A 22,363-nucleotide genomic window follows, 5' to 3' on the forward strand; every position below is an offset into this window, starting at 1 on the left:
ATAGAGCTCCAAGGAGATTATGATGAAAAATAAAAAAAAATTTACCCAAAAAAAATTGTTTTTATACTTCATTCTAAGGACTTATTGAACTACCCTCGTATATATATCAGTGCTCTCAGGTCATCAATTAGATGCACAGATCGAAGCACCGCCCTGGTGAGTTATGTAAGTGTATGTGTGTGCATGTTCATTACTCCCTAGCGTGCTAGGGAGGCTTGCGGATTGCATGGTTGGTGATGCTCACTTTGTTTATCAGTGACAAGGAAGGGCCTCCCTTGCTGTAGGATGAGTAGGCCTGGCACCTGAGAGGGTATAATCTCAGAATGTTGGTAACAACGGAAAGCCGCCGAGATCCAAAAACACTCGACGCAGATGGTCGGATTCAAAGTACTGCCTTGAGACAAAACATGGGTGTGACACAATAGGCTTTGTAGCTTGATCACCAGGGGGGTGCTTCACGGCCTCCCCGCCCACATTATAACCAACGAACGTAGCGGCTACTTGGCTCTACCCGGTTTTTATCTGGCAAATGGAACCAGAAATTAAAATAAAGGCCTTGCTTAAAATGACGGATAGAACCCAGATAAGAACCGGATTGAAGTTAATTCTTGTCTGGAGCTATTCGAATTAGACCCGGGGTTTGTCCCCGTTTTATACCCGGTCCTTGATCGGGATTCTATCTCGATTGATATTTTGATCTCCGGCTTCCATATGAATAGATAGGAACCTGGTTGGACCGGGTAGCCGGTACACTATCGCTTAACATTTCAAAAGTGGTCGAGTGCCTTAGACAGACCGGATAGGAACCGGGTAAAAAAGTATATCATTATTTTAATTTCTAGTTCCATTTGCCAGATAAGAACCGTGTAGAAGCAGGTAGCCGGTACAGTTTGAATTAATAATTTACAAGTGTCTACGTGCCTTAAAGAGACCGGATAGGAATCGGGTAAAAAGTATATCATTATTTTAATTTCTGGTTCCATTTGCCAAAGTGCCTGGTAGCACCAGGTAGCCGGTTCACAAGCATCGATTGCCATACAGAGACCGGATAGGCTCCAGGTAGAATTCTAATTTTTATATAATTATTATTTTAATTTTGTTTCCATTGACCAGATAAAATCGATAGGCGCGGCTAGAATATTTAAAGAACTTATTTTTTATTACCATTTCCCTATTATGCACCGGGTAGACCCAGATAAATCTCACAAAATTAAATTAAAGACTAAAATAAAAACCGTATAGAACCGGGTAAGGACCGAAAGGGTATGTAACCGGTTCCTTTCCAGTTTCAATTGCATTCCAACCTGTCATTTTAAGCAGGGCTGAACTGTTCGAAAGTTCTAAATCTTGTTCCAAATATAATGATTTTTATTATTAAATGCTCATTTTTTGTGTAAAATTTTAACTTAACCTAAAATGTTTTTAAAAAGTAGAGACTTTCAAATTAATTTCCAGTGAAAAAGGTGACGCAAAATAAAATATTGATACAAACAGAAATTTTTATGGTAAATATTCTTTCATTTTTAGGTCCGGGAAACAAGAATCCCGAACACAGCAGAAAACATAAGAAGAGCTAGTTCTCGAAATCGTATTGCATTATACAAAATTTGAGTAATTTAAAATGAAATTAGTATAATAAGGTTTTAATGTCCGCATGAACAGCAGTTCACGGTTTTCCTTTGAAGATCAACGGTCAAATGTTGAAGAGATTAATAACCCGAACTGGGTCGACCACTTTTGGCTCTCCACTAAAGTTCTAAACCGAATCGCATTTGCGAACGCCTGTTTCCGTTTTTCCTTTATGAGAAGGATAGCGCATACTTTAGAAATATTAAACTCGGTGGAAAGCTCTAAAGCTTCAAGAGCTTTGTGAATATTATGAAGCCACAACTAGTTTACACTTCTAATATCCCACAAAATTCAAATATCACTGGTAATGGAATAATGATCAAAGTATGTGAAAACATTTCAGAATTATTTTGTTTGAAGCACCAAAGCAAACTATAACTGCGAAATATGAAGCACATTTTTCGCCTTTTTTTAATCAAAGAGTTTGCATTATTTTGAATGTTAAATTTTATTTCGTATCACATATATTAATCGATTAATCGATAAATGAGATCAATCTGTAAAATTATTATTTAAATCAATATTTCACTTACGCTAATTTGTCTAATTTGACCGTCGATTTTACTCGTAAGTCTCCTCAGCCTTCCATATTCATTTGTGTACTTCTTCTCTGTGTCCACCATTTTGGTACCACACTATGATAGCAATAATAATAAAAAAAATTTCTTCTCAATTCTGTATAGCTTCACTTACTTTTAGCCTCGCTCTGCATTATACTTTTGAACTTTCATCAGAATTTTATGAGGAATCCTAAAAATTTTATCATTAGCGTGGCCTTACAATCTGAATTTTCTCTGTCTCTCTTTCAGTCTTTTTACTTTTGGCAAGTTGGAGCCAACATAATATTTACGAAGTCCCAAACAGCAATATATCGTTAGCCAGAAAATCAATGTTTGTTGCGCTGGCGTTTAAAGGATAGCCACATGAATTAACAATCAGATTATAAGGTTTTATATATAATGTTTTCAATGCATGAAAATCGCGGCTTCTTAATCTGACATACATTCGAAATATAGATTTCTTCTTTTTTCTGCATAATTTTGTATAATTCCGCATAACATTACTTCTTTCTATTAAGATAGATTTCGATTTTTATTGCAGTTAATTGCTTAAAAATACGGTCCATGTAGACTAGGGTGATCCAAAAATTTGACTTTCAGTTTGTGGTGTTCGACCCCCTTTTCAATTTATACGTTTTCTGAAAAAGAAATTAAATATTTTTTGCTTCTTCAAAATAGGTTCCGTTCCGTTCACCAGAAAATGCCTAAGCAAATTAAAACTGGCATTTTTATATAATATTCATGCTAAAGATGGTATTTAAAAATTTAATATTGATTATTTTAAAGTGAAATGCTTTCAAATATTTTTGTCTAATATTTCTTTGGTGACGATGTGAAGATATTATTTAAATAATTTTCATTTGTTTAAACGACTTTTCCCTTGTAAATCGTAAAAAGTGACTATTTTATGAAATTGAAGACGCAGTTAAATAACATTCAGAGTGACATTTTTTGTGAAAGACAGTTTGCAATTATATATAATCAATTAATATGCACTTGCTCCTTTACATAGGAAAAATGGAAAAAATTCTAGTTTCATCGAATCTCTTACACTAAGTCGCTTATCAATCAGTATTTTCTAATTTTATCGAAATCGATCTAAATATAAATATCCATAAGACCACTGAAAAAATGTTTAAAAATTATTACTATTTGTAAAATTAGGGTTTACGTTATGAAATAAGCAAATTTTAAATAATAAGCTATATAATAGTGTAAAAAATTCTAAAAGACTATAATATTCTCCTTTTTGATGCAAAAGACGCAAGCGAATGATTTTTTTTTAAATAATTGGTAACTGTCCTCAAAAATCAATATGACTCTCAACAATCATTAATAGCATTTCATATTTCCGAAAACAGCAACCACTCCATATTGAGGGTGGAAAAAATTGTTTAAACAAATTCAAATTTTTTAAATTGTAGAGTGTCTTTCTCTTCGGAAAAGTAGTAATTTTTCACGATTTACAGAAAGCAAAAAATGATCTGAATAGATAATAGCTCTTTAAAAAATTCAAAAATAGTTCAGAAACACTTGCAAACTGATCAATTATGAGAAAAGAATAATAAATGTTGAAAAAGTTAAAGAAATACCGTCTCGAACATGAATTTTATATGAAACTGCTATTTTTCATTTTTGCGGCATTTATCGGGCACAATACTAGGGGATCGGTGGGTTCAAAATTAAAAGTCATTCAGTTGAAAATCTTTTTGGAATACTTCTGAAATTGTAATTTCCCCATTTATAACCCCATGGTTATTTCGAAAACCCAGGGCCGCGGGTTAATGTTCATAGAAGTTATTGAAAAGAATGAAATTTATTTTTCTGGAAAACGAACACATAGGGCGAGTGGGGGGAGTCAATAAAAAAAATCGAAAGTCCAATTTTTCGCATGAATAAATTTGGATTACCCTCATGTAGACACAGCCTTACTTATTAGTTTGAAAATTTCAGACAAAACTTATTTCCGTTGCTTTTGGATATGATAAGTCGATTTTTAATTTTGATTGTTAAAACTCTTATAATATGAATAATAATTCATTTAATCGAAATCTTACTCTGGTTGATTTTAAAAATTTCAAAAATAATCGCACTTTTTTGTATTGAAGCTTCGACGTGACGATGTGAAAAGGTCGATTCTAATTTTAATATATTATCACATAATATTTCTTTCAGAGTATTCTGCCATTTGTATACGAAAAGTGAAAGAAACAGATCTTATCTAATTAATGTAGAATTGAGTTATATAGCTATTCTAATGTCAAGAATGTTTAAGGGCTGCTAACATTCCCAACGAAACGAATGAGATAGCGAACGAAACAAATCTCATGGTCGACGATTTAAAGCCAGGAAATCCCTTTATTGCAGATCAGTATAATAAGCGAATAAACAACCTGATGAAAAAAGTAATTTTTTGTGATTGTTACGATTAGCTATTTTAAATTCACAGATTTTGTATAAAATATGTTAGATATTACAATTACAATTTTTAGAAATAAATGCGCATTTAAACTATTTTTTCCTGAATTGGCTTCACTTGTTTGCAAAATCAACTCAGAATGTCTTCCTGAAACACGCCCTAATATCATATTCTTCATGATGACAAAAACTGGTAATTATATAAAAAGTCTTGATAAATAAAATGCATATTTTTCATATTTTTCAAATTGCAAAGAGTTGGTGAATATAGAAAAATATGAGAGCATGGAAACTTTTGCAAGACATTTTGAGTTGATTCCACGCAAAAATTAAGCCTATTCAGAAAAAATGGTTAAAGTGTGCATTTGCTTCTGAAAATTGTTTATATAATTAACTGTTTTTGTTTTTATGGAAATATGACAGGAAGCAGCGTTCAGTAACAAATTTCTGGTTGATTCTGTAAGAAAATTAAGCCTGTTAGTAAAAAAAGTAGTCAGAATGTTCATTTTTTTATACGAATTGTTTACGTAGATGAGAAACAACAGTTAATCTCATCTAGTTGTAAGCGCACATTATATTTCTTATATTTTATTCAAAAGCTATTGATCGAAAATAGTTAATCATAGTGAATAAAAAAATGACTTTAGTTCATCACTTTTTTTATATGTAAAACATTATAAAACATTTCAATATTTGTTGTTTAATGACAAATTTTTGTTTAATCGGAGTGAAATTAATGCAGCCATTTGTTATAACTGGAAGACTTACGGTCATTTATAAAAACGAAATATCAACATACGTTTAGAAATGTACTTTGGGGCGATTTTTTCCTAAAAAGGTGTTTTTCCAACCGTGGAGCGTATCGTAAAATACAATTTTCAGAAGATAAAAAATCCTGTACTCCCAATTTTGTTCAATTTACTTAGAAAGCAACTGTGTTAAATTTCATTTAAAAAAAACTCTGAGTATTATTGGTTTAATTTAAAAATAGTTTGAATGAAAACTGCAGCACTCTGTCACATATGTATATCTTTTTTGTTGTGTCAATTTTGGTTATTAAAACAAACCTTTCACAAAAATCTAAAAAAGTAAAAAAATTTGTTTTGATATTTTTCAAAATCAGCGGACACTTTCAAGTTTACTTACAAAACAAAATTTCTATTCCTTTTTAAATTATTAATTTAATATATTATCAAATCTTTCAATAAATTAAAAGAAAAATTGAAATGATGCCTAATGAAAACTTAATATATAAATTACCATTTTCTACATTTGAAAAATCTAATTGAGTAGTGTTGTTTGTCATCCAAACTAAGAATAAAAGATTAGACTTTTTTAATCCTAGGTGGAAAATTTGTTATACACAAGCACGAAAAAGTATAACAATTTTTTGTATGAAAATACAAATGATTAAATAAATTTTAAAGTAAATTACAGGGAATAAGAAATTTTGTCAATTATTTGGACACATTTTATACTTTTGTTGTTGTATTTTATTCTTTGAAATGGAAAAAGTTCAGTTTAATTTAAAGAGCTCTAAACCTGCAAGTTTATTAAAGAGATTCTTGCATATTAATATTTTATAGTCTGAACGTGAAGGATTTTTTGTATGATAGGAATCGCACTTTAAAGAAAAATTGTCTCCGTACAGTGTTTTTAAATATTCTAATATTCAGAAATTCTGTAATTTTTGGTGTGTAATTTATTGAACTTTCCAGTAACAGTGGTTCTATATTTTCATACTTGTCTATAAACGCTTTCTCATCAGGGATTTACAAAAATTAAATTTTTTTAAAGTTGGAGTATCACCTTGCGGCAATTATGCCGGATTTTAATTTTCTCTAACAGCATATTTTGCCGGATTTCAATTTTCACTTCCGCCATCTTTGATCTTGAACGTGATATATTTGCCATTGGGATTCCAAACAATTCATAGTAAATTCTAAAGAATTTAAGATTAATTCCAAAGAATTTAAAAATTCATCTTCGACAAAATGTACCGGAATAGAACATGAAAGACTGATCTTTGTGACAAATCGAGGTAATGTTTCATCTCTATATCTCTATCACCTTCCCCTCCAAAGGAAACTTGAAAAGGGCGATAAAAGTGACTGAAATTGCACTTGAAAAATTGATGATGAATATCAAAGAATATAAGATTGATTCTATCAAGTTTCAAAATCATCCGCGTTACATTGTGCCGCAATTGAGAACTAAATGAAGGCTCATTTGAGTAACTGACCTCACTTGATCAACGAGAGTACGTTACAGTTACTTTGGCGGTTTGGTACTTTTTCTATTGAAAAAGGGATCGGATTTGACCCGGAGAAAATTAAATTCCGGAAAAATATAAGGAAAGAGAATACATAACGTTTTTAAAAACGAATTTTCGTGAAATTTTGGATGACAAAGAAGCACAACCTAATCAGGAGTTTTTAACTATCAAAAATGGTGATTTTTCTAAATTTATATAGAAAAACTTGTTTGGACTTTTTTCATCTCTTTTATACATTTTTTCGAGAAGGATCAATAATAATTCCAAAGTAAGTCACAAAAAAAACATATTTATTCGACCATTTTGGCGGAATTCTTCAGATTTTTTCTATTGGTTCCAAATTTTACATTGTTCCTTTTTAGGTAAAAAGAAAAACAAAAGGATCCCAGGTTCTCTCATTTCCTGAAATTTATATTTTACGCTACACCTTAACGTCCACGAAAAACTATTTTTTAAATTGCACGTCATTAAAACTTTCCTGCAGTATTAAAAACTTATACTTCATAAAAATTAAAACGAACTTCATCTAATATAGTCAATAAATATTCTCTTTTATTGATAATCAATATTTATTCCAATTAAGGTCTTTATCAAAATTATAAAAAAATCGAACAGAGGCGACATTAAAAACGAGACAATTTGAATGAATAGTCTCACTGAATACAACGTGTCTCAATACAATTCTCCCACTTATTTCGTGAACCCCCAGCCAGTGGCTAAAAGTATCACAAAAACGAATCGAATTCCGAATCACTCGATTAACTGTAATTTTAGAACAAATGTTCACACTTCCACTTGTACCAAGCTATTGTTTAAAAGTATATCTTTTTGCGCAATATCAGCGTAATGGTAGACGATTTTATCTTGTTAGCCCTTTTTGTGCCACCGAAAAGACTAAGGATGATAATGACGCACTTTTTCCCGGATCAACCTTAGACTGTATTTACGTTCGCTTGTAAGCTGGGCACTGATTGAACGACTATGATCTCTGGCGTCGCGTGTGGATCGATTCTGACTGCCAAATTTCAAATAACGTTGGTAGAGCGTTGGCACGTCTTAACGAGCGCACATCAACTGTACCTTCGTGAGATTGTGTCTTCTTCAAAATATCACGGAATTTGTTTACAAATAGGCTGCATCCTTAAAGATGTATTGCGAGCATTGGCCTCGAAAAGGTGATGAAAAATTAAAATTATTAGGGGCAGTGACCACTAAATTTACTTAGGATTTCGAAATACTTTTTCCAAAAATTGCGTAAGCAACTTTAATTGTACTTATTCATTGTGTTTATTTAATTCATAATGTCTACTATTACGGAATTTTTCGTAGGCCTAACCTATTTCTAACACATTCATGGTTATATATGCATATATAACGTTTTTCAAATATTACTTTAAAAATTTTGAACGGGGACAAAAACTGAAAATTACATTTTCTTAATTGTCGAAAAAAATAATAAAAAATTGAATTCGAAAAATTGTAAAAATAATTATTTTTCCTTTTGAAAATAACGGGTGTGAAGTTACTGGCTCTAGGCGCCTTAGTACTGGTACTTCTGTTTTCTTTTTATTAACTTTAGCTTTTTCAGAATGTCTAGCCCCTTTATTTTTTCTCTGCTTGCACATTCCTAAAGGGGGGAATGGGGGATAATTCATGAAAAAACGCTTTTTTATGAATTTTTTTTAGAGATCTGGTTGAAGTAAATGTATTTAAATGTTTTGCATGCTACAGAATATGATTTTAAGAATGATTAGCAATTTTTTTGTAGAAAAATATCGTGAAATAAGCCAGTAACAGAGCAATTTCGAGTACGCCTCTTGAAGAAGATGATTTGCGTTTTCAGCGATATCTCAACGTAGATTTATAGGAAATAAAAAAAATTGTAAAATTTAGTTGAAATATAAGATTTTCCTCCCTCCAACGATTATTTTTAGGATTTTTTTTTAAGTTTTGTGATTATTTGAAGTAAAATGTGGGATTTTTTACGAAAAATTTCATAATTTTTTAAGTGAAAAACAACGTTAATATAAACAAATTTAAACAAAAATATCGCTGGGGCAGGCAGGGGGGGATTTTCATATGTAGAAAAAGTTTACCAAGTTTGAGAAGGATCGGTTCAGTAGTTTTTGTAAAATCGCTGGAACGGGCTCCTTCTTTTTTCCATTAAACTGTGCAATTTCACGAACGTAGAAAGTGTAGTGAAAAATAATAAAAATTCTATTATTTTATAGTATTTTTCATATTATTCTGGAATGTTCCTATATTTTCAAGCGCAGCTGCGGTCAATGCGGAGGGTCGGCTTTAAATCTATAACTTCAAGAGTTCTGCTCCGATTGACTTAAAATTTTGACAAAATATTTTAAAAATATTTTACAAAAAAAAACAAATGTTTTACAAGTGCTTATTCTCCATTCCCCTCTTAATTCAATTTTCTTGTTTCATGCTGGTTCAAAAGTTCGAATTTTAAGTTAGATTTAGAAACGTACATTTTTGAATTTGTGGTTGATACAAATTAAATAAATGCGACTATTTTGACATTGCTTTACAATAATACATTTTTCAAAATTTTGTTGATAGTTTGTTGATAGTCTATTGAATTTTCATTTCAAAAACGTGAAACATGCTCAACTAAAAATAGAATAGATACATTTTCAATGAACAAAATAAATTTTCAACAAAAGATATAAACCTTCAACTTAAGTGGTGATTTTTTAGCCAACAAATTAGATTCCTTATAAAGAATTTCAATTTTTAACCAATTAATAGAATTTTTTCAACAACCAAGAGGATTTGCCTACCTAGAAGATTAATTTTATACCAAAAAATCCAATTTTTAATCCAAAAATTTGAATTTTTAACTTAAAAATATTAGGTAAAAAAATATACAAAATAGTTCAATTTTTAATCAAACAGATGTATGGCCAACTAAATCTAAAAAGCAGTAATTAAAGGCATACATTTTTTAAAAAGCAGTTAAACTTTCAACCAAGTACTTGAATTAAAAAAATATATGAATTTTCCGCGAAGATTAATTTTATACCAAAAAGGACAAATTTTTGAGATAAAAAACATGAATATGCAAATAAGCAGTTGTAGTTGAAACTAAAGAAGTCTATTTTCAATAAAAAATAGAGTAGTTAAATTTTTATTGAATAGAAATAATATTCAACCATAAAAACAATTTGAAACAAAACAGTTAAATTTTCAACCAAAGAGAAGAATTTTCAACTGAAATCATGGACTTTCAATAACAACAACAAAAACATTTTCAACTAAGTAGTTTAACTTTTAGAAAAGTATTGAGTCTTTAATTAAAAAGATTAATTGTCAACAAAAAGTGTGAAAGTGGATATTTAAAATAAAAAATACTTCAATTTTAAATCAAAAGTCGCTCACAGTTCAACAAAAAATTAAATTCTAAATACAAAACCAGTTAAATTTAACCAAACAGTTAAATGTTAAGTTCAACAAGATGACTTGGAATCAGAAGAAAATAATTTCAACAAAAAAGTTAAACTGTTAAACAGAGAAATAGGGTTTTAACGAAAATTATAAATCATTAGTCCAAAAATTAATATCATACGTAGAAGCTTAAATTTCAATCAAGTAGTTGAGTTTTCAAAAAAAGATAAATTCTTAATTAAAAATGAATCGTTTGATATTTCGAACAAGAATAATTTTTATTTTTAATCAAACACAGTAGATTTCACCCAAAGAAGATGAATTTTCAGAAACATAGCCTAATCCAAATAAAAAACAGTTTAATTGGACTAAATAGATGAATTTTGAAAAGAAAATTACTTTCCATCTATAAAAGCAAATTGATATAGTAAGTAACGTCCACTGATGGAATCGGTAATTTCGAATTATCTAAATTAGGTAATGTTGAATGACGTAATAAGTAACTTTTAATATTTGAATCCGTCATTTTTATTGATCTAATCCGCAAATTTTAATATGTTAATCAGTAATTTTTAGTTAATTTAAATAATTTATCAAATGTAGGCATTTAAAAAAGAATTTTAAGTTAGAAATAATTGACTGAACTATTAATTGAATGATTCAATCACCAATATTGATTGATATATCTGTTAAATCCACTGTTTTGTCTGTATAATTCCATCAACATTATCAGCTCATAAAATCGTAGATATTGGAACAGGACAGTAATGTATCTTATCGGCCCTCATTTTATTGTGTTCCAGTTTTTATGAGAAGCTTTAAATTCATCGCGACAATGATAATAGAAAAAGTATGATTGAAGTTGTCTCTGCCCTCTATACTGCTCTCTGTATAAAAAATTAATTTTAACAATGAGAGAAATTTATTTACTTTTTCAAATAAAAAATGTAATAGGATTAAATTAATTGAAAAGTAAATGTGCCAATTTACTTACAAAGATAAAATCTCTCGCGTTCTTTTTTTAATTATGGCAAACTGAGTCAGAGTGAATTTTTAATTTTGTATTTAGTTGTGCACGAAAGCCATTTAGAGCAGAAGCTGTTTTGGTTCTTTAGCTGTCTTTGTTGTATGAAATAAGGGCTTATTATTGGTTACAATGAAATCCAGAGCGAAATTTCAGAAAATATTGTCTACAGTTACGTACTCGTACAACGTGCACGTACACTAATGTTATGTCCACACTCAACACACCTCGGATGCCGGTTGAGTTCTAAGGACCTATCGATTGATTATTGCCGCAGTATCTAAGTGGGTCAAATTTAAATGGGCCTTTGCTTTCAAGGACAACTCGTTAGATACTAAAAAATATTTTTCTAAAATAATTTTTTTTTTAATATTGGAATGAAGAGCTTATTATAATTAAGGATTATCAGAAGAAGAGATAATTAAGCTATTCGATTATCTACTGATAGATTTAAAAAAAGTTCGAATATCTGATGATAATAGAATTGACTATTACTTCTAATAGTTTATTATTGCCTCGCTTTTAGCAGACAAACTGAAACACCTGCAACTCATGTTAGTATAGCTAACTTGTGTCTGTAAACACTAATTTGTCGATTTCTCTAAACTTTCTCTACATTTTTCGCTTTCATTAATTGAAGAGCTTGCAATTTATTCTTATATCAAATATATTGATTTGAAATTTAAAATTGTTAAGTTAAATTGATATTTTTTTGGTAACATTCCACTAAAGTACTGAGAATGACACATTTCAATACGGTTTCCCAAAAATATCCTTCTAAAACAGAACGAATTTTTAACTTTTTTCGTATTTTAGTCGTATTACAGCAGCACCTTTTTCGAATGTAAATCACACAACTACTTGTTATAATGTTGGAAAAATAAATAAAGTAAAACTTTTCTATCACTTTACTCCATATATGGACTTTTAAAAACGTGTAATAAAAGTTGGTACTTTAATACTGAGTTTTCTCATGCGCGGTATTTCAGAGGCATTTTATTTGGGATCTAATAGGGATTTCATTCGTACCTTTTATTGCTTGAAATGAAAGTTATTTCTGCAGCTTCTTTAGAATATAAACTCAAGACTTTTCAAACTTTTTTCTTATTTCACGAAAACCTAAAAGAACTTTTACATAATCCTCAGAGGATGCATATTCGAAAAGAATTCTCTTTTAATCCGCGATAACATAAAAGCACCTTTTTTTCTCTTGCTTCCCCTTTTAAAGATTCAAAATTTTTCAGCTGTCACGTAATCTGAGTTTAGTACTTTTTAAAGAGTTTAATCTTCCAAGAGCAGAGGCGATTTTGTCTTGGACTTACTAGAAAGAATAATGAAATTGAATTTCGGTAAATTTCGTCTAAAGAAGCTTTAGTATCAATTTCCTTGAAAATCCCGCCTGGGAAATTTTGTAGGAATCTGTTCATCTAAGAACAATTACCAGTGTTTTAAATTACTCTCAAAATTCAAATAACCCTAGAAAGGTATCTCTTTCCTGAACATTTTTTATTTATTTTTGGAATCCCTAAGATAAAGTGGCGTCTCTAGTGTTCCGCCCGCACAGCCTAAGCGATATATGGCATCTATTTTTGAAGCGACGCGACGCTGCGTAAAATTCCTGCATTCTATAATGTGCCATGGAACATGTCGCGACGGCGACGATGTTCGTGAGAACAAAATGGGGTAATCTAACTTCACATGAAAAAAATACTTTCCTACATACACTGTAACAAAATACCATAAAACAGGAGTGAAAGAAAAATTATTTCGATTTTTCAAAAGAAGCAATAATAATAAATTTTAAAATACAAAATTTCGTTAACAGGGAAGTAGATTTCTCAAATGTACTACAAACAGCTTTTTGTCGAAATGTCTAATTATAAACTTTTTTGTAATCTCTTACCCGCAGATGAATAATACGATTGCAAATTATTGAATACAAGGATAGTTTACACTCAATCAATTGACAAGCTTCCAATTTTTACATGTATTTTATTAGAAAAATTAGTCTATTATTGAAATGCAACCTCCGCAAAAACTTTTGGTTAGATTTGCCTGGATATGTCATATTTCATTCGCAATTTGTGTGCGCAAGATGTTTGAGGATAGTTTTCACATTCCTAAAACATTCATGAAAGGAATATGGCATTCTCAAAAACGAAAAACTATAGAAGATTTCTGCAAAAGTGTTGTAATTTATTTCAAGAGTGTTTTAACATCCCTTGGAGATTCAAGCAAGGAAATCGATTGTACCTAAACAGTTCACTAAAAAGTAAAATCAGGGAAGAATTTTCGATTAACTTATTGTGATGGGAAATTACTTTCGGATAAATGTAGGAAAAAGGTTGGTTTAACATCCTCTTATCTTTGAAGCGAGGAAATCTTCTTGCAACTAAAATCACGGGATATTTTTTAATTATACTGTTGGTGTCAGAAATCAATTTATAATAAACATGAAAAACATATCCTAGAAAGGACAGTCGTTCAAATTATTCTAAGATCTGTTTAAGCATCCCCTAAGAATTCGAAGGAAGAAATCGATATTTTGAAATAAATTGAGATTTTTGTTTAAAATATTAGTGTGAAAAAATTCCCCACCCGAAAAAGTGTTTGAATTTATTTTAAGTTTTTTTTTAACAACTCTTGAATATTCAAGCAATTTAATCGACATTTCTTAATAGATAAAATAAAAAAACAATTCTTTGATTGCACTTTTGGGGTTGAAAATCAATTCGAAATAAAGGTATTTTTCTTATAGGTAGTTTTCTCATTACACCCCAACATGATTTTCTGTGTTTATGTATTATTAAGAAAATCTGTTTAGATGTATGCTTTTGAATGTCAGCGGTGTTCGTGTTTCACCTATTGAGAACAGAAAGTACAACCCCTTAAAAAAATTAAAAGGCATATTTTAATGCTGTCATATTTTTAATGATGCGTCCAAATTTGATTTTATGAGTAAACATTTAAAACTAAAAAAAAACACCTACTTTAGTAGCTATTTATTAGCTCTTGTGGTTTTGATATTTTGCAAATATCTATTTCTGTGTCTGAATGATTAGAGGATGTTAAAACAGAGCTTAAAATGACTTCAACAACGTTTCCTGCTACAGGAGGCTTCTAGCACTTATTCTATGGGATGTTTCACCGTACAGTTAAATCAAAAAATCTCCCATGTGTTTGGCTGTTTGAAAATGTCGATTTCTTTTCCTAAAATCATTAAGGGATTTTAAAATAATCCTTAAAAGAAATTCAACGTCCTCTCTACTAGGAGGTGTTTCCTACATTTATTTTCAAGTGATTTCAGACCACCATAACACAGGCTGACAAAATTTCAAAACCGGAAAAACTTAGAAAGACGGCCATACCTACCCGAAGGTTTGTGGTGCATTGAATCCAAATCTGGCCTTAGAAATGTTCCATCACCCTAGGGTTCTGAGATATCCTAACCTAAAAGTGCGAAAAATACGGTTTTTCGCTATATTTGAGATAAATTTTCATTCATTGAAGTTTATTGCTATTGCACGATCATAAAGCAATAAACTTCAATGAATGATATCTCCGTCAAAAATAAAGATATCACGAAAAAGAAAATAGGGTTTTGAAGTGTATGAGTAGTAGTTTCCAATACCGTTATTGGTTTTTAGAAAAACATTTATTCACTTTGAAAAAAATTCTCAAATATAGCGAAAACTCGTGTTTTTCGCACTTTTAGGTTAGGATATCTCGGAAACCTAGGGTGATGGAACATTTCTGTGGCCAGATTTGGATTCAGTGCATCAAAAACTTTCGGGTAGATATGGTCGACTTTCTACGTTTTTTTCTTTGTCAGCCTGTGTAATTTAATCGAAAAATCTTCCATGATTTGTTTTTTATACGAAAAGCCGATTTTCTTACTTGTCTCTTTAAGGGATGTTAAAATAATCCTTCAACTAAATTGCAGCACTCTTTCTGGTAGGGGATGCTTTCTGCACTTATTTCTATTTGATTTTTTTATTTCAATATTTTATTCAACATCCTGTACACATAAAATCAGGAAACTGTTCAGTTTATAAATACAAATTTTTGTTTTAGTGAATCTGCTCTAAAAATATGAGGCATTCAGCCTAATCCAGCAAAAAAATTCTGAGATGGATAGCATTTGAATTAGAATCAAATTTTCTTTATCAGAATACATGTAAAAATTGGTAGCTTGTTAATTTTTTAAGTAAAAACTGTTCATTTTTCTGATAATTTGTTTCGAATTATTGATTCGCAGATTCCAAATTACAACACAACTTTATAATTGAACATTTTGACAAGAACCTATTTTCTATACATTTAGTGCGGGATCCTTTATAAATTCACAAAATAATCTGCAATTTGAAAAACAACTTTACTTGATAAATTTACCATTTCCCAATTTTTTTATTTTTCAAAGCTTTCTAAATTCATATTAAAATAAAAATAAAGTTTCCAAAATTCTTATATATAAGCAGAAATCACGCCTATGTAAGAAAAACTTATCAAATCATGCATCAGTTGTAAATACATCGTATGCATGATTTACTATTTCAAACTCACCAGATTGATCGTGACGAGAAGGTCATATTGTTGCTTGTGTCCCTTTTTCTTATTCTTCCCAGTTTTAACTGAAGCTGCTTTTGGTGTGACCTTGACTTGACCTTTTTGAGCAGAAGGTTTTTGAGCTGGTTTCGCAGCTCCTTTAGCACCCGGTGCTACCTTTTGGCCTCCAGCTAATGGTGCTTTCTGTCCCGCAGAGCCCTTTTGATTCACGTGACCTACGCCATCAGCCGATTTGTTGCGAGCCTGCACAAAAATGAAACACGTGTTCATTATTTAATGATCTTCAAAAAATGTTACCACGTATATATTTTTGTTGCTTACATGTATATAAAAAATATGCGCTAAGTTACATTTTCGATATTAAATTTATTAACATTTACTCGATTTTTCCCTACAGATTTAGGCAACATCCATCAGTTACGTCAGGATGATTTTTGAAATTTTAGACCCCCTTCTCTCTAATGTAACGATTCGTAAGACCTCTGTAACTTCTTCACTATCTTAGGTAAGATGTTATATTTAATACACAATATTTTAATTTATTTTTACTATAAACGAGTTCAAAGGACTACGTGAGGTTTAATAGATTTCAAATGATTGTCACAGATTTTAAGAGTTTGAAGAAATTACCTCGTACAATTTCAGAGAGAATCTCGATTTTTCAAAGGATTTTATATAATATTTAGAGGGACTCCAAAAGGACTTCGATCTGATTTCAAGAGACTTTATGATATTTCAAGAGATAGCGAATAATTTCAACTGAATTTTAGGGATTCCGGAATTAAGAACGAATATATTTTTACAAACTTTGAAGGATCTCAGGACATTATTGAGATTTTATAAGATTTTAAAGGATTTTAAGGAATTTTAAAACCTTATAAGATATATAAGGAGGTTTTAAATATTTCATGGGATGTCATAGGACTTTCGAAGATTTCAATTGGTTTAAAAGTATATTCATGGATTTTAGAAGATTTCATAGGATTTCAACAGATCTAATGGAATATGAAAGGATTTCCCAATATTATGAAGAATTTTTAGATCTTTTGAGTTATTTTGATAGCTTTTAAATGATTTTAAAGGATTTTAACAGATTGAAAAATATTTCTACGGATTTTCAATATTACAAATAATTTTAACAGAATGTTAAATATTTCAAGAGATCCCGTAATATTCTGTGAAATTGTACGGAATTTGAAGGATTTTAACCGTTTTTAAGAGTTTTTAGAGGATTTGAATGGAGATACAGGAAGCTCAACTTTTTAAAAGGGATTCCACGAGATTATATACGACATCTACGTAATGTAAAAGATTTAAAGGAAACTTTACATGGTGTCATAAATATTTTTAGAAATTTATAAAATTTATAAAAGAAGCCATAGTATTTCAAAGAATTACAAAGATTTCAAGGACGTATGTAATATAAAATATTACATGATAAAAAATAAACAAAACAACTAATAATACATAAAAAAATTGTACAGCTAATTCCGTAACATTTATCCTTGGTCTAGCTACAAATATTGTTATAAACAAAATATTTTTTTTGATGATTAAAAAAATGGATTCGCAGCAGAATTTATTGTTAGATTTAGTGGTTGTAAAAAAAGAGTCTATGAAAGTATTCACGCTAAAAAATTGATGTGTAGCACTTATGAATAAGCATTTTCACATCTTGCATTTATCAAAAACCTCTAAATAAGGCTTATTATTAAGTTATTTATCTAAAGAAATTACTTTTCATTCGCTTTTTTGTAAACCTTTTTATAAAGGATAATAATTTATTATTGGGTTTCAAGAAAAGCCAAAAGTAAGGTTACGTCGATGGATGTTACATCAATGGAAAACAACAAAGAAGTCTTCCTAAAGTTTAAAAATAGAAGGTATCCTGATACTCTTTGTCGAATTGTTTCACCCCGCTCTTATGTATATTTTTACAATCTCATTATTTATGATTAAGAAAGTATTAGAATTGTCCGAAATTTGATACCACAGTTTCGAGACCCCCTGAATTTGAAAATCTAGTTTTTATGATGCCGTCTGTCTGTCCGGCCGTCCGTCCGTAAACACGATAACTTTGAAAAAATGAGCTGATAAAATCCATCTTTGGCAAACTTTTCTAAGGTCCTAAAAGAAAAAACGAGTTCATTAATCAGTCATTTTTTGATGAAAATTAAAAAAGTAAGCGCATTTTGAAATTTTTTGAGACCACTTTTTTCTGAATTTGAAAATTCTATTTACGGATAATTATAGTATTAAAAAAGACCAAACAATTCATCCTAATGAATTTTCGATAAAATGAAAATTCTCACAGTTATAGAATTTTCCATCTTTTTTAAATCGACTGAAAATCAAAATTCTTAGCCAAACAATGCACGATATGAAAAAAGTCAAGAAAATAAGAACATTACTTTTGAAAGCCCTACAAGATTATCATAACAAATTTTTGGATTTCCTTGAAAATATCGAAAATTCAAATTTTGATTGCACAAAAAATAATGAAGAATAAAAAATTCCATCTTGTGGTCAAGCTATATAGGATAAGAAAAAAGAAGAATTAACCAAAATTGTTATGCCAAAAAAGTTCTAAAATTTCGTTAAGAATCACTTCTTGATAGGACGCGTACTTTTCGTTTTACTCGTGAAAAATAACATTAAAAATAAAAAATAAATAAATAAAAATGTGTGGAAAAACGAACAAAGTTACGAGAAAAAAAAAGATTTAACAAAACCTGTTTGCAAATATTTGTCGGAAATCGAGCGCACAGCGCAAGTGTCACGATGAGAATGTGTACCTTAAAGCCGAGTTCGTTAATCAGTCATTTTTGATGAAAATTAAAAAAGTAAGCGCATTTTGAAATTTTTTGAGACAGCGCAAGTGTCACGATGAGAATGTGTACCTTAAAGCCTGCAGAAGAGACCTTAAGCATTTCACATCTGAGGCATGTCACATCTGCGGCATGTCTCTTTTGCGGCATGTCCATTGGCGGATCCAGAGGGGGGCGATCGGGGCGATCGCCCCCCCCCCGAGCTCTAAGTTTTTATACTTATAACTTGAAAATATAGCGCGGACAATTACACTTGCGCGAACGAAACACAGAATATGTATATATAAAATATAGCTGTATTTTTACTTATTTAACTTCCACGTGTTAATATTTTCGACCCCGCAATATCCTTTTTTTTTTTTGCTTTTTTCGACTTATACTCCCGCGCGGCATTTCTCACTGTAAAAATGACTGAAGTGAGGCAACTCTACCTGGACTAATTGTCTTCCTGGTGGCATCACTCTTCCGGAAAAAATTTTCGGGTTCATATGAAAATATTAAAACTGCACTAAGCCTCCCGGGACTAATTGTCACATCTGCAGTGGCATCTCTCATTCGGGAAAAATGTTGCAATCCACATGAAACTGGTAAAACTGCGGCAAGTCTCTCATGATTAATTGTCACATTTGCGGCATCTCTCATCAGTAGCAAGCTTCCCCAGCGGCACCTCTCTCCCAACGAAAATTGTTAAGCATTTTCAAAGATGGCACAACTGCGACAAGTCTCCCGAGAGACATCTCTCTCCCAAGAAAATTTTTTAGTACTTCTAGAGATGGAAACACTGCGGCAAGTCTCCCCAGCAGCATCTCTCTCCCAAGGAAATTATTTTTAAGCTCTTCTGAAGATGTCAAAACTGCGGCAAGTCTCCCCAGTGGCATCTCTCTCTCAAGACATGATTTTAAGTACTTCCAAAGATGGAACAACTGCCGCAAGTCTCCTCAGAGGCATCTATCTCCGAAGACAATTTTTTCAGTACTTCCAAAGATTGCAAAATTGCGGCAAGTCTCCCTAGCGGCATCTCTCTCACAAGAAAATTTTATATGCACTTCCAAAGATGGCAAAACTGCGGCAAGTCTCCCCAAATGCATTTCTCTCCCAAGAAAATTTTATATGCACTTCCAAAGACGGAAAAACTGCGGCAAGCATCCCAATAGGCATCTCTCTCCCAAGACAATTTTTAAATTACTTCCAAAGATGTCAAACTGCGGCAAGTCTCCCCAGAGGTATCTCTCTCAATGTTTCTTGAGGGAGAGATGCCACTGGAGAGACTTGCCGCAGTTTTGCCATCTATGGAAGTACTTAACAGATTTATTTGGGAGAAGGATGCCTCTGCGGAGACTTGCCGCACTTTTCCAGTTTTAGTAGTCCTTACAAAATTTTCTTGTCGTAGAGGTGCCGCTTGGGAGACTGGCCGCAGTTTACCATCTCTGGAAGTAGTAAAAAATTTTCATAGAAGCGAGATGTCTCTGCAGAGACTTGTCGCAGTTTTGTCATCTTTGCAAATACTTTAAGAATTGTCTTGGGAGAGAGATGCCTCTGCGGAGACTTGCTGGAGTTTTGCCATCTTTGAAAGTGCTTAACAATTTTCGTTGGAAGAGAGGTGTCGCTGGCGAGAGATGCCGCAGAGGTGACAATCAATCCTCAGAGACTTGCCGGAGTTTTGCCACTTTGATGTGGTCTTGAGCATTTTTCCGCGGATAAGAGACATTACTGGGGAGACTTTTCGCAGGTAGGAGATGCCTCAGATGTGACAGTTAGTCCCGGGAGGCTTGCTGCAGTTTTAATATTTTAATATAAACCCAAAAATTTTTTCTTGAGGAGAGATGCCACCGGGCAGACAATTAGTTCAGGTAGACTTGCCGCATTTCAGTCATTTTTACAGTGAGGAATGCCGCGCGGGAAAGAAGCCGCTGGGTAGAGATGCCGCAGCTGTGACATGCCGCAGATTAGATATGTCGTAGACGTGACATGCCACAGATGTGACATGTCGTAGACGTGACATGCCACAGATGTGACATGCTGCAGATGTGACATGCTGCAGGTGTGACTCGCCGTAGAGAGACTTGCCGCACTTGACATAATATGGACCCTTACTATACTCCGTTAAATAGGACAATTCAGATTATGAAGACGCATAGTAATATTGCGATCTAAAAGAGATCTTCTTGATAAAGTTTCTTTCAAGGATTCCAAATGCAACGAATAAATATTCGAGCGCGAGGTATCCCACTATCGAGCGCGAAGCGCGAGATTCGACAAACGCGTTACCTAAGCGCGCTCAAACTTGCGAGTGAAGAGAGTCACGCATGTAGCGCGCGACGAGATTGTGCCAGCGAAACGGACAAATTTTTTTATTTAAAATTCTTGTTGTCTATAATACACCTAAATTGAAGTATCAGTAATGAAAATTTTACATTTTGAGATATGTTTTAAGAGCATCAAGCACACATTAGAAAATAGTTCATTATACATTTTCTATTGGTCTGTGAACTGAATATGGCGCTAATAAAATAGAAATAATTTTGAGAGAGGGTCAAAGTTTATAATTAATTGAACAGGTTACGTTACAAAGCAACCGATTATAAGGGGGGTTTTAAATTAAAATATTTTGAATTAATAACAGAACTAGTTACAAAAATTCTAAATTATTTTTAATTTTATTCAAATTATTTCACTTTACCGTATTCTATACTAACCAAAAAATTGTACGTAAAGTTTCGATTTTGGATGACATATAAAGATCATAAGGACACTTGGCTTATTCAAATACATGAATATTCTGAAAGCGATCTTACAAATATATGTTTTAATAATAAAAATTACTTTCATAAAATATATTTCAGTTCTAGTGATTTTAATTAACAGAATTTTTCTTTTGGAACTACACATTTTTCCCGTGTACAACACTTATAGTAGCATAAAAATTAATTTCAATTTCCAAAATATTATCAAATTTTGATACACATTGCACTCTATAAGTTATTTCATCGTCAACACATATCATCGTAAATGAATTCCCAATTATACTTCCAAAGCAAATCATATTTTTGTGAGGATTAATTTGTTTGTTCGTTCCAGGATTCGTATCTATGCAAAAAATAATTGTATTCTCTTGCATATAACAGAATTCTTTTCATTATAGGAAGCGTCATAAATGTATTGATTATCTGCGTTTATCAGACTATGAATACAGTGAAACCCTACAATAGCCCAATAGCACATAGGCGTGAACAAACAAAAATGGAGCGGACTATAATGAGTTACTTCCCATCCATCGTCAGCCCCAAAATCAGCGCTATAGAAGAGTTTCACTGTAGTTCAAAATTATTTCGAGAAACTTTAAGCGTTGCAACATATTATTGTGCAAACGAAAGGATTTAAAATACCATTTTTATAAATTAATACTATAAAGACATTGCATAAAATTGTAATTATTAAGAAAATACTCACTATAAATAAATCAAATCCAATTATTTTCAAAAATTAATTATTATCTTTCTTATCTAGTTTTGCTTCTTAACCGATATCCTGCTGTTCAAAATATTCAGCATTAAAGTGAAGAAATATTTGAAATTATTGAATGTATTAAATTAAAGGATGAAGAGGCAAAAAGTTTGAGCGTCTCATTCATGAGATCATTTTATTTTGATAGAAAACGATT

General features: G+C 31.4%; 1 protein-coding gene across 15 annotated transcripts in view; it reads right to left on the reverse strand.

Moving 5' to 3' along the window:
• Positions 1–22,363, reverse strand: part of LOC117174134 (neo-calmodulin-like) — a 338,301-nt gene that overhangs the window by 56,400 nt on the left and 259,538 nt on the right. For 2 of the 15 annotated variants that reach the window (XM_033362928.1, XM_033362929.1), the window contains one exon: positions 15,872–16,117. In XM_033362928.1, coding sequence (XP_033218819.1) covers positions 15,872–16,117 — 246 coding nt within the window. Of the gene's footprint in view, positions 1–2,162; positions 2,828–5,406; positions 5,444–7,539; positions 7,894–15,871; positions 16,118–22,363 lie in introns of those variants that run through there. The other 13 variants (XM_033362939.1, XM_033362936.1, XM_033362934.1 and 10 more) reach the window with 13 other exon arrangements.

This window comes from Belonocnema kinseyi, chromosome 6 (genome assembly GCF_010883055.1).
Source record: "Belonocnema kinseyi isolate 2016_QV_RU_SX_M_011 chromosome 6, B_treatae_v1, whole genome shotgun sequence".
In the NCBI taxonomy this organism is placed as follows: domain Eukaryota; kingdom Metazoa; phylum Arthropoda; class Insecta; order Hymenoptera; family Cynipidae; genus Belonocnema; species Belonocnema kinseyi.